This window comes from Pinus tabuliformis, chromosome 4_2 (genome assembly GCF_031772625.1).
Source record: "Pinus tabuliformis cultivar Carrire ecotype Pingquan chromosome 4_2, CPIR1, whole genome shotgun sequence".
NCBI lineage: Eukaryota > Viridiplantae > Streptophyta > Pinopsida > Pinales > Pinaceae > Pinus > Pinus tabuliformis.
Genome location: NC_142304.1, coordinates 592,050,100 through 592,063,785, shown reverse-complemented (window position 1 = coordinate 592,063,785; position 13,686 = coordinate 592,050,100). Strand labels below are relative to the sequence as shown.

At 37.2% G+C, this 13,686-nt stretch overlaps 1 protein-coding gene across 1 annotated transcript; it reads right to left on the bottom strand.

The window, feature by feature from the left end:
• Nucleotides 1–10,112: 10,112 nt before the first annotated feature.
• On the bottom strand, nucleotides 10,113–12,160 carry LOC149170686 (UDP-glucose flavonoid 3-O-glucosyltransferase 7-like). Its single transcript, XM_089423983.1, has one exon. The coding sequence runs from the start codon at nucleotides 11,962–11,964 to the stop codon at nucleotides 10,426–10,428; it is 1,539 nt and encodes a 512-aa protein (XP_089280109.1). The 5' UTR covers nucleotides 11,965–12,160; the 3' UTR covers nucleotides 10,113–10,425.
• Nucleotides 12,161–13,686: the final 1,526 nt, after the last annotated feature.

The window sequence follows — 13,686 nt, the reverse complement described above, 5'->3', positions numbered from 1 at the left end:
GTTGTAAAATCCACCAAACTAGTGTTTATCGGACTTCAAATATTATCAATTCCACCCTAGACTCTATTGGGTCTGCCTTTGTATTGCTATCGCAAGTTGCTAGTCGCGGGTTCCTTTGTATTTGGGTTTATAATGAAAAACCCCAAATACACAGGAAAACCCGACAAATTGCTCCATATCGGACTTCAAAATATATCATATCGCATTCATAAACCCTTTCGGGTCCGGCTATATTGCATGTTGCATATCCCTTTTGACTTCCGATCGCTGATTGCTCCGATCAGCCTTATCGGCTATCAACGCATCGACGTATTGCATGGTCGTTGGCCTGTGGCATCACCCCTTACATAACTGCGATGCAATATATCACAATCGCATATCACCAACCCTTCAAACCACGAGCTAATTCCTTCTGTGTATGCATATGAGCGATGCGATATTGCGATTTAATTTGGGCCATTGATCTGCGCGCTTGATCAACGGTCCTCGTTAAATCGTGCTGATCGCTATCGTGATTTCCATAAGGTCGCCTCCGATAGACTCCACCTACTGCCTCTGATTGTGATATGTCGATTAGATCTGGATCGTTGATCGGCCAGATCCGACGGCTCCTATGCATTGTTGTTTCAGCCTCCGATAGGCTCTATTTTCACCAATTCTGCGTGCTTTTCCTGCCCGATAGTGTTTTCCACCATTCTTGAAGGTTTACCCTTTGCGATAATGTTTAAGTATTGAAAGACTTAGAGGTTTTTAGGATCCATTTTGGATCATGCTTTCCCACTGAAAAGCTTTTGGACCACCAAAAGTTGGTTTTTAGCATCGATCAAGTGAGGATACAACTTCCTCACTTGTCCAATCTCTATCCATCATGCACTGCTTGGTTTTGAACCTTTGAGTCTAATTCTCAGGTACTCAACATCCCCTCTATGTGTAGTTCTCACCTTCCTGTCCAAAATTGTGTCTTCTTGCAATTCATTGAGATATTCAAGCAACAGATCATTGATAGAAGGCAACTGACTTTGCTCTTCGGGGTTTTCAATCAATGAAGGTTCATACAGTCTCAAGTTTTTTGCATTAACCACTGAATAGATATGCATATAAGCTGTCAAATCAAGTCGAAAAGCGTTTTCACCAATTTTCTCAAGTATCTTGAAAGGCCCATACCTTATGGGTTTCAGCTTCTTACCTTCACCTTACATTCTGTCTTTGCTGATGTATAGCCAGACTTGATCACCAACTTGGAAACTATGCTCAATTCGATGCTTGTCATGCCTTAACTTTTACTTGGTCTGGCTTCTTTCCAACTGTTCCTGCACTGCCTAGTGAATTTCTTGGATCTGTTCAATGAACTTGGTTGCTTTGTCCACATCACTGTGTCCATCAACTGCTATGTCTTTACTAAAGACAAAATCCAAGGGAGACTTTGGTATAAAACCAAAACAAGTCTCAAAAGGAGTTCTCTGAGTAGAAGTGTGCTTGGCACGGTTGTAAGCATGTTGCACATAACACAAATGTTCATCCCAAAGCTTGGGATGCTTGCTGCAATAGCCTCTGAGCAACTGGATCACTGTCCAATTGACCATCTCTGTTTGACCATCTGTTTGTGGATGAAATTCTATGCTCTTCTTCAATTTGGTGTCCATCAATTCCCACAGACTTGACCAAAACTTCCCAACAAATCAGGAATCTCGATTAGATACACTAGAAGTGGGTAACCCAAAATGAACCCATACATGCTAAGAACAACTTCACTGTTTGTTCAGCTGTAACCTGTTTGTTACAAGGTATCAAAATACACATTTTGCTGAACCTATCCACAATAACATACAAATAATCATGACCTTTTCTAGATTTTGGCAATCCCCCAAAAAATTCCATGGAAACACTTTCCCAAGGATGAGAAGGAACTGGAAGTGGAGTGTACAAGCCTAATTTTCTATTGTTGGGCTTACTTTTAGCACACATAGTACACCCTTTAATATATCTAGAAACAGTTTCATGCATTCTTGGCCAATAACAAAACCTTTGCAACTGTGCAACCATTTTACTTACCCCAAAATGATCTGATATAAGAGAAGTATGTGCTTCTTGGATTATGTTAACTCTTTCAGTTTGTGGAATGCATAACTCTCCCAAATGATATAAGAGTTGGTTCTTAACATAATAATCCAATTCTTCTACTTGCTTGCCATGACTTAAAGTTGCATATACATCTTTAAAATCTTCATCTAGAGCATATTGTTCAATGTAGCTTTCATGCATTACTGAGTTATGCTTAAGTATAGTAGATGCATTTATGATTGGTCTTGATAGCATATATGCAACCTTATTGTGTATGCCTTTCTTATATCTGATGACAAGATGAAATTGTTGTAGGAAACCCATCCACCTATAATTTCTTGATTGCTACAATTTAGTTTGTGAGTGCAAATATTGAAGTGGTTGATGATCTGTATGTATAATTGTTTCTTTGTCCATTAGGTAATGTCTCCACTTTTTCACACTCTGCACTAATGCATATGATTCTTTATCATACATGGGATAATTAACTACTGCAGAATTAAATGTCTCAAAATCATAGCATATGAGTTTATCGTGTTGCATCAACACTACTCCCATGGCATAGTCACTGGCATCTCTTTCAATATCAAATGGACGTTGAAGATCTGGCAGTGCTAGTACTGGTGTTGTACTAATTTCTTCTTTTAAGGTGTCGAAGGCTTTATGTTGTTTGCCTCCCCACTGAAACACCTTTTTCAATCCTGTTAAAGCATGTAAGGGAGCTGCAATCAAGGAAAAGTTAGCAATAAACTTTCTCAAATATTGTGCTGCTCCTAGGAAACTCCTAACTTCTGTAGTAGATTTGGGTTTAGGCCAGTTCACAATGACTTCAACCTTAGAGGGATCTATCTTCAATTCACCACCCCCTACAATATGACCCAAATAATTTAAAGATGTTTTTCCAAATTCACATTTTGATAACTTCACATATAGATTTTCTCTTTTCAAAACATCTAAAGTCTGCTTTACATGCTTCAAATGTTCTTCCCATGTTTTACTGAAAAAGGAATGTCATCTAAATATACAATTACAAAATCATCAATCAAAGGTCTGAGTACATCATTCATAACTCTCATGAAAGTGGCAGGAGCATTAGTTAAGCCAAAAGGCATAACCAGCCATTCATACAGCCCTTGCTTTGTCTTGAAAGTAGTCTTCCATGCATCTTGTTCTGCAACTCTGACTTGATGATAGCCACTACGCAAGTCTAACTTGGAAAAGTAAACTGCTTCTTTCAACCGATCTAATAGATCATCAATGAGAGGAAGAGGATAACGATTCTTGATCGTTATTTTATTCAGTGCTCTATAATCAATGCACATCCTCCACGAACCATCTTTCTTTCTCACCAGTACGATTGGAGATCCACATGGTGATGTGCTTGGTCTTATGAACCCTTTATCGAGCAGCTCCTATACCTGCTTCTTGATCTTTGCATTCTCTAAAGCGGATAACCTGTACATTCCGATGTTAGGTAATGGAGCATCTTGCTGCAAATGAATATCATGTACTATTTCCCTTTTGGGTGGCAGACCTTTAGGTTCTTGAAATAGGATATCATATTCTGAAACAACTTTAACTAAATCAACTTTCTGTTTAGCATCACAACCTTGAAATACATTGGTTTTATCAGGGTTCCTTTCCTTTACAACCATTAGTAAAAATTGCTTGCATGAATTTACAATTCTTTTCATCTGCCCTGAGTTTATGAGAGAATAGTTATTTTTGAGTTTATGAGCTCTTACAATATATTCTATTCCATCTTTAGTGAGTTGATACTTATTTTCAGTTCTATAGAAAATGGATTTTCTATCATACAAGTAAGGACTTCCTAAAACAATACCACATATATCCAAGGGAACTATATCTAACTCAACCTCATCTACAAATATTAACCCAATAGAAAACCTAAGTCTACATTGTCTAGTCACTTGTAGCTTTGCTTTATCACATACCCAACCTAATGGATATGGCTTCTTGTGAGGTGTTGTTAGTAAGCCCAACTTCTTTACAATTGTTTCAGAAATCAAGTTTACTTGTGATCCACTATCAAATAAAGTATCAATCTTTTGGTGCTTGGAAATAACTCTAATATGAAAAAGCTCATGTCTTTTCCTCTCATTATCTTCATTATAAATAGATTGTGCAGAATTACTTGTAGATGCTTTAGAATTTTTACCATTTATACATGTGGTTGTGACTGTTGTTTCATCGCCTGAGTCTGACCCCAAGTCTTTTTGAAGAGCAATAGTAGTCTTCTTCTTCTTCTTACCACCGAAATTCTTAGGTTTCTGCTCCGGATGCAAAGACCAACAGTGTTCATCATCGTGTCGATCCTTCTTGCAGTGAGTGCATGAAGGTTTGTCCTTCCGTACAACGTTTGTCTTCCTGTCCTTCCATTTCAGCTTCTTCTTTTCCTTGTTCTTGCTTGCAGAGTGTTTTGATTATCCCCCAATCTCTGGGTTCGCATTCTTGCCTCTAGCTTCTAGATGTGTAGCCTGAACTAATACATCATTTAGGCTAGTGGGATTAAACATGAGAATGGTGTGCTTCAAATAGCTATGTAAAGGACCTATATACTTCAACAAAGTTTCAGGTGAGTCTAGAGATATGCCTAGAGTTAAAGCTCTTTTTCTAAATTCTTGGGTATAACTTTGTACACTTTGGTCCTTTAATTGGCGAATAGTTTGCCAACTCATCATTGCTTGCTGCATATAAGCTAGAGGATAGAATTGTTTTTTTATGGCAGAAACAAATTCATTGCAGGTAGAAAGAATTTTACCATGTCTCTTCAGATCAGCTTGTGTTTTTCCTTCCCACCACACTAGTGCAGTTCCTCCAAGGCGAAGGCTAGCCAACTGAATCTTTCTCAGTTCTGAATCAATGTTCTGCACCCTGCAATATACATCAATCTGTCTAATCCAGTTATCTATCTTTTCTGCATTTAGTTCTCCATCATAAATTCGTAAATCAAACTTTACATCTAATTTAATCAAAGAAGTTTTCTTCTTTTTCTTATCAGGGCTAGGAGATGAGGATGATGAAGGTGATGGTGGAGGAGATGAGGGAGGATGCTTTTCCCCTTTCTCTTTGCCCTCCGGAGGGTCAACTAGAGAAGGTTCCTCTGCCCCTTTCTCTTGTTTGGGTGTTGAAGTGCTTTCACCTCGACCCTTCTTAAATTCCCGATACATCTCTTCCACCATGGCTCGCATGGCCATAAAACTATTCATGAATTGAGATTCTGATTCCAATGAAGTTTCTTCTGCCATTCTCCTCTGAGGATAGACTCTTCCAATCTCTAAATTAGCCTCAACAAGTTCTCCTTCTCCTAGTTTGAGCTTTGACCTAGTCAGCATACAAAAATCTAGCACAAGCTTGTCTAACCTTAACAAAACCAAAACCAAAAGCTTTGATACCACTTGATCTATAAATGAGATCTTAGATTAATATTAAGGTATTACAGACTCATGTGCATGATTTGCCTATATTACTTAGTGCAACGGATCGAAAAGATTGTGAATAATATAGATAATGAGCAGTTAGAGAAACATAACAGACACATACACATAACACAGCAAATAATCAAGGAGTTCACCCAAAACTCTTGGGCTATGTCTCCTAGTCCAGCTTTCAGTGGCAACCTCTCTATTATGTCTTCAAGAGCAAATATTTTACAAATGTGAGCTCAAATTGAGTCTCAACACAACATGAACAAACAGAAGGGTTTTGCTTGAATCCCTCAAGTCTTCTTGAGTACACAGATTCTCCCTCTCACTCTCTATCTCTGTTTTCTCTCTATCTCAGCACTACCTGCCCCTATCTCTGTCATTTAGTGGCTTTTAAGCCAATCGATGCTTGTCTGTTTGTTTTCCCTTTCGGGCTCTCTGGCTCCCGGCCTTTGTCCTCTCAAATCCCCTCTAACCGTTAACCAATCATGGTGTAACTTCTTCAAGTATGGTGGCCACTTGTTATGAAACGGAAAGGACCATTGGCGCATTGAAATCCCCAAAAATATCATTTCTCTGCTTACACAGAGAAATACAGAGAAACGTTGTAAAATCCGCCAAACTATCGCTTATCGGACTTCAAATATTATCATTTCCGCCCTAGACTCCATCGGGTCCACCTTTGTATTGCAAGTCGCTAGTCGCGGGTTCCTTTGTATTTGGGTTTATAATGAAAAACCCCAAATACACAGGAAAACCCGACAAATCGCTCCATATCGGACTTCAAAATATATCATATCGCATTCATAAACCCTTTCGGGTCTGGCTATATTGCATGTTGCATATCCCTTTTGACTTTTGATCGCTGATTGCTCTGATCGGCCTTATCATCTATCGGCGCATCGGCATATCGCATGGTCGTTGGCCTGTGGCATCACCCCTTACATAATTGCGATGCGATATATCGCAATCACATATCAACAACCCTTCAAATCATGGGCTAAGTCCTTCTGTGAATATGAGCGATGCGATATTGCGATTTAATCTGGGTCGTTGATCTGCGCGCTTGATTAATGGTCCTCATTAAATCGCGCTGATTGCTATCGCGATTTCCATAAGGCCATGTCCAATAGACTCCGCCTGTTGCCTTTGATTGCGATATGCCGATTAGATCTGCACCGTTGATCGGCCATATCCGACGGCTCCTGTGCATTGTTTTTTTAGCCTCCGATAGGCTCTGTTTTCACCATTTCTGCGTGTTTTTCCTGCCTGATAGTGTTTTCTGCTATTCTTGAAGGTTTACCCTTTGCGTTAGTGTTTAAGTATTGAAAGACTTAAAGGTTTTTAGGAGCAAGTTGGGAGCTCGAGTCATTTGGAAGCACCACCAAGATATCACACAATTGTCACAAATCATGTGATAGAGTGTCTTATATAGTGACTCAACTCGTCTAACTCATGACATTCATGGGTGCTCAAGCATAGAGGCTTGATATAAGGGCCCTCATTAATTTTTCCACATCATTCCCCAAGATTGGCTTTTTCGTCTTAAAATTTTATACGATTGAGTTAAAATTTTATATGACAAAATCTAAATGTTATATGTGACTTTTTTATTGAATCTAATGAAACTAATCTTAGCGACATCACAATTTTGCATTATTTCAAATGCATAAATAAAATTAGAACCTTAAAAACTATGAGAACACATAAATTAAATATGCAAATTTAACAATTTGTAACAAAAACCTTACTCAAAAATAACTAAAGCATAGTGTATTTACACTACTATTTTATAAAATAAGTTAAAAAACAATTTTAACCTTTTATAATCTTCTCCCCATCCCTTATTAGTGTTTTTACCCCCTAAAAACTAAATTCTAAAAGTTCATTTATATTGTGTTATATTTTTCTTTTAATAAACCTAGTAAACACATCTCCTTTTTAACATAACTTACCCATTATCATTAGTTCCTATTATTTTATATATTACAATTTTTTTATTTAATTTGTTAATAAAATTTGGATCAAGTATATTATTATAATTATGAAAATTTTAAAATGCATACAATATCGCTAATGAATTATGTGTGTTGAGATAACTCTCCCTAATTATTGCTTTGGAGTATGCTCTAAAACTATCTCTGTTTGGCTAAGAGTTCGTCTTCCTCAAACATAAAGAAACGGGTTAACAACCCAAGACCCAGAGGAGTGAAACCCTGCCCCTTACAGAGTACCAACAGGTTATTCTAGGTGTCTTGGTTTTCCTTGAATAAGGGTGATAAGTCAACCTACATTCGCAAATAACACCTAGAAATGACTGTCCTCACTGTTAGTTTGACCACTAAGTTATAACAATTTTTCCCACCTATACAAAAAAAACTAATTACTTATTTTAATATGTAAAGAAGAAAACTAATTAAATCTACATCACGAAACTCATGGCTCATCGTGATGGGATGAACATGCAATGTTTAATCCCTGGGTGTATTCAAGGACACGAATCCCGTTTTATTTGTGAACCATTCAATATTCTCTTCAATCTCCGTATTGGACACCTCAATACTGTCAATTTCCTTTAGTCTTCGTGTGGGGGCTCAGAGCCCCTGTGACCAGAGTCCAGACGCTCTTCGAAGCCATTTTCCTCTCCGGATGGCTTTCATTGTTAATTATTATTGTTAATGTTGATGATTAGGGCTTGATGGTTTGGAGTCTGGACAGAAGAAAATTTAAAACAAAAATGCTTAGAAAATTAACATGCACGTTGGCCATGGATGGCAGGCCAAATGGCAATCAAAACCATGAAGCTCTACCATACCGTTAGAAAAAGGGCGGGAACAATCATCTAATCATCATAAGATGTCAAGTATTATGCCAACAATATACATGTAATTATTGGGTCATTAATCTGCGATGCAGTATATATCACTTGTTGGATAATATGTTTGGTAAAATAAGAAAAAGCTCTAGTGAAATCAGTTTATAGTACTTGTTGGATAATATGTTTGGTAAAATAAGAAAAAATAATAGTGAAATCAGAAAAGTGTTATATACTACCATATTAATAACCTAATAACTAAGAAACAATCATCTAATCATCATAAAATGTCAAGTATTACCCCCAACAATATATATGTAATTATTAGATCATTAATCAGCAAGGCAGTATATGTCATTTGTCAAGTATTATCCCAATTATTAGATCATTAATCAGCAAAGCAGTATATGTCATTGGTTGAATAATATATTTAGTAAAATAAGAAAAAATAGTGATAAAATAAAAAAAGGCATATATTGCTACTTTAAGAACCAAAAAGGCATATATTGCCACTTTAATAACCCAATAACTACATATATATACCGTTAACCCTGCTATCATAATCCTTAAAATACCACATTAATAGCTGTTAACCCTGCTATCATAGTCCCTAAAGTGCTAAAACTTTAGGGCTGACATGGTATTTGGCTTCTATTATAAACTTAGTACACATCCTGGTGGAGTATTTCCTGCATTTTACTCCAGTTTGAAAAGACTTTTGCACAGTTTGAAAAGACATAGGTTTGCAAAATAAAAAACCATATTCTAGCCGGATAATCAATAGACTTGCAAACATTTACATGGAAAATGTTTTAGTGATATGTTTTAGTAATACTTTGGCCCCCTGTGTAAATGAAGGATTCAAGAAACCATGAGTTGGTAATCTAGAAAGAAGAGAAGCCTTCGTCGTTATCTTAATGAGAATGGAAAGGAAAGGAAATGAATTGAATTTTATCTCCGAGAAGGTAGGGCCTGGATACTAAAATGAAGCTCCACAAGATGATCTTGGAGTTGGAACAGGTTGAGTGTTTGAATTCTTTTATTCACAGCATTTTATTGACAGGATTATGATTAATAACAATATGGCACAGGTAAAGATAAACAGATCTTAGTGACAGGATTATGACTAATAACAATATGGCACAGATAAACAGATCAAATTTCCATTGCTATTATGGCACAGATAAACAGATCAAATTTCCATCCGATTAGAGTTAGCCCAGCGTAAACTCACTCTATGTAGAAAACAAATTGAGGAAATCTATGATTTTCAATATTAATTTAGAGAGATTACACTCTAAGGTGCTCTATAAAACATTTACTTAGATTCGTTTTTTTTTTTCATTCTCCACAAGCTCAAGGATTATATTAGGTGATATTGATTCACTTGAATTTATATTAGGTGGTATGGTTTTTCTTGAATAACAGTGATGAATCAACCTGCATTAAGGTGTTTCGTGACCTCCCTTTCCTTAAATAAAGTAAGTCATCCTTGCCCCTGGAGGGACAAGCGGCTTCGCACCTTCAACATATTATATATGTTGCGGTCGGTGATACTTGTAAATTGAGGGTGTAATTCTTCTTCCAATTCGTTCCATTCATTGGTCATATTCTCTCCCTGATAGCGAAATTCCTACATCGTCTTACATATCGTAACAAGCGGTTGGTAAAACACACAAAGGCGGGAACCCATACCTACCCATCGTTCCCCCGCCACCCACCACCTTTAATCATAGCCACAAATGATTGTCTGATTTGACAACTAAATTATGATAAATTTTCCTGCCCAATACAAATAATAAATTTATTAACTTGATAAACCCAATTAATTAACAGCCGGCCAATAATATTATTAAAATAAATGTTACATTTGCAAAAGATTATTACTCCTTGCAGATTATTTATTTCGCTGTGCAAAACTTTTTCTGGGTTCAGATATATCCGAAATCTTTGTTGTTTTTGCTTTTTTCTGAAGAAACCACAGAGTGGAGCCACCGAAAATTCTCAGAAAACTAATCGTATGTAACCGCGACATTCTTCCCGTTTTTATCCACTCTGTTTTATTGAATATATATTTTCAATAATCAACACATCCCCAACTTCTCAATGAATCGTTGGCATGGATTCTGTATCAGCAGTCTCGCTTTTAGTATTTTGAGTTTTAATCAATTTCTGCATCTCACCAACGAAAGCTCGCAAATTCGCTTTTGAAGATCCTCCGTCTCCAACAGCTTGTGAAGCAATCTCCTTCAATTTCTCTGCGCGTCTCCTCATCTCCTTGCCTTCATCTTTTGTTAATACAAGCCTCACAACTTCCTTCACTCTTTCTTCCTCAGGAATCCCTTCTCTGTGCTCGCAAAACTGGAGTCCTGCTCCAAATTGCTCGGCGACTTGCTTGGAATTGAAGTGCTGATCTCCAAACATCGGCCATGTGATCATAGGGATGCCCAGAGTTATACTCTCCAGTGTGGAGTTCCAACCGCAGTGGGTCATGAAGGCGCCTGTCGAGGGGTGGGAAAGAATAAGAAGCTGAGGCGCCCATCCCCATATCATTAATCCTAACCCTTTCTTTTTCATTCTTTCTTCAAAACCATCAGGAAGATAGGCTTCAATGTTTACATCAGATGCTGTTGTGTCTGCTGGCGTGGTTTCGAGTTTGGGGGCAAATTTGATGGCCCAAACGAATGGCTGCTCGCTTGCTTCCAGTCCCCTCGCCAACGCAGAAGTCTGTTGTTCCGATAAGAAGGTCTGGCTTCCGAACGAAACGTACACAACCGAACGCGGCCTCTGAGAATCCAGCCACTGAACCAGCTCATCCTCGCTGATGTCCGCCATTTTCCCTCTGCCCGCCTTCCCTGCAAATCTTGCTGGAAATACTGGGCCTATAGACCAGATGGGCTTCCCGGTCAGGCTTCGTAAGTGCCTTAGATATGGAGCCTCCAGCTCCTCAAACGTATTGATGAGCATTCCCCAGCCACGACTCAGAGATAGAATGCACTGCATGGCGAACTGCTGCCTGGCGTTCGACTTGTCGGGCTGGAAGTAGCCTGTCGCTATCTCTTTCTTATTGAGTCTCACAGGACTGGGCAGATTCACGCTCAGAACAACGCTGTCCCCCTCTTTCTGCAACGCGTTGTGAGATATAGATGCCAAGACAGAGTCGAGAAGGGTCATGGCGAAGGCCCCGCATGTATTGAACAGAACTCGAGGGACGCCATACTTTTCCCCTGTGTGCAGAGTCCACAGCATGAGTATGTCGCTGATAATGCAAACCGGCCGAGATCCGGCCGTTTCTTCTGCGTCTTCTTGGAACTGTTGGTGGAACCAGCGCTCGAAAGGCTCTGCAAGCTTCTTGGCAAGATTGAAAACGACATCAGCCGAGGGAATGACATCGGCGCTCTCGCGTCCCTCCTGCAGCCCTTCCACGGCCGGCGTCGGGAGGACGACAGCACAAATATCCAAACCGGCAGATTGAGCTTCGGCCATGGCTCCTTCTAGCCGGCTGACGTTTGCAGGCGTCGTGACATAGCTGACTGTGGCGCCGTGCAAAGCCAGCAGCTTTGCAAGGTCAAGGAAGGGGATGGAGTGACCCAACGCCGGGAATGGAACCAAGACGACATGGGGCTTTTGAAAACCCTTCATTCTGATAAAACTGTGGAGAATTAACAAAATAGAGAGAACTGGGTCTATGTTTTATGCGTTGCATCGACACATGAATTTATAGCAGCAACTCGGCGCGGAATCATCGGGGTTTACTCTGCACTTCTAGAGCTTGTGGACAATGTCTGGAAATTGCCCTCACGTTCAAGCGAATCTGGTAATGAAGATTCCGTCACGATTCTACGAACTAAGATGCCGTCCAGATACAGTGTCGTTCAGAGCAATCATTTCGTGCAGTTGTTTGGTCAAAGTGGAATTGCGACTAAATTTTTTGGAAAGTAGAAGAGATGATTAGTATGAATATTTATTATTATTTTCTTTGTTCAACGAGGGTGACTTTAAAAGTAGTTTTTCCTTATTTTATTTTTCAATAAAATTGAAGTTAAAAAATTATATGTTTATTTTCTTTTTAATTAAAAATGGGAAAAAATTATATTTCAATTTACTATGATTTGTATAAGTTTATTCTGATTTAAAATTTAAAATACAAATTTTTTTTGAGTGTAAAACTTAAAGAAATATTTATATCTCAAAAAATTTGATTTTTATTTTTATTTTTTATTGATCCAGAATTAAAATAAATCTATATTAATTTTCTCAATAATAAAATAACAAAATATTTTAACTCTAATTCCTTTTTTTATTTTCACTTTTTTTTTAAATATTTTATTTATAATTCACAATTCTGATATTAAAATATTAATACTAATAAAAAAAATTAATTATAATTTTTTTTCCACTTCTTTTAAAATATTTTATTTATAATTCACATTTTTCAATATAATAAAATATTACAAAACCTTTATGATTAAGATTTTATTAAACTATAATGATTCATATGGATATTAATTATTATTATTTTGTTTTCAACTATGTTGAGGAAGGGAAGTATCATTTATAATGGAATACCATGATTAAGATTTTATCAAACTATAATAAGTTTGATATTTTAAAATATAATTTATTTATTTGTAAAAGTACAAATACCATGATTAAAATTTTATTAAATTACAATAAGTTTAATATTTTAAAATATAATTGATTTATTTTTAAAAGTAGTTTTGCATAATTTTTTTCACAAAATCTGAACCTTTTTCCAAAACCCCTAGTTGTGATAAACTGTCAACACCACCATTTCATTTCCAGCGATTTGCAAAGGGACTTCTTTGTCTGATTCAGAGCTCTTAGATACATGGATTCTCTTTGTGCCTCCCATTCCCTTTTCATCGAGTTTTTCCTATTTTTTGTTGTTATGATGCTTTGATCTCTACTAATTCAGAGCCCTTCTAAGTGTGGTTTATGGTTTATGACTAATCCATAACATCTTCCTCTACATGGTTACCATGTTGTGCATGTGCATCCATGTTTGGATTGTTCTCCATAGTTACATCTTCTTCTTTTTCAGAAAAGTGAGAGTAAGATACCTATCATCCCTTTGGCTTATGAGTCACAATCTTTTTTATTTTTTGGGATTTTTTTTCAGGTGGACATTAATTTTGCAAGTGTCCTATTTGAAAACAAATTCGACATCTAAATGTTAGATTCTCATAATCTAAGACTTGGGTTCGTTGAATTTTCTTTATTTTTCAGTTGGATACAATCAGGTATATTTTTAATGAGGTCTATGTCCTCATAAACTCTAGCAAAATTAAAAATATATTTCTCTGTTATATCAAAGATAATCTTTTCTAATTTTCTTAGAGT

Coding starts and splice junctions, on each gene's coding strand:
- LOC149170686 (XM_089423983.1), bottom strand. CDS start 11,964: ATGAAGGGTTTTCAAAAGCCCCATGTCGTCTTGGTTCCATTCCCGGCG.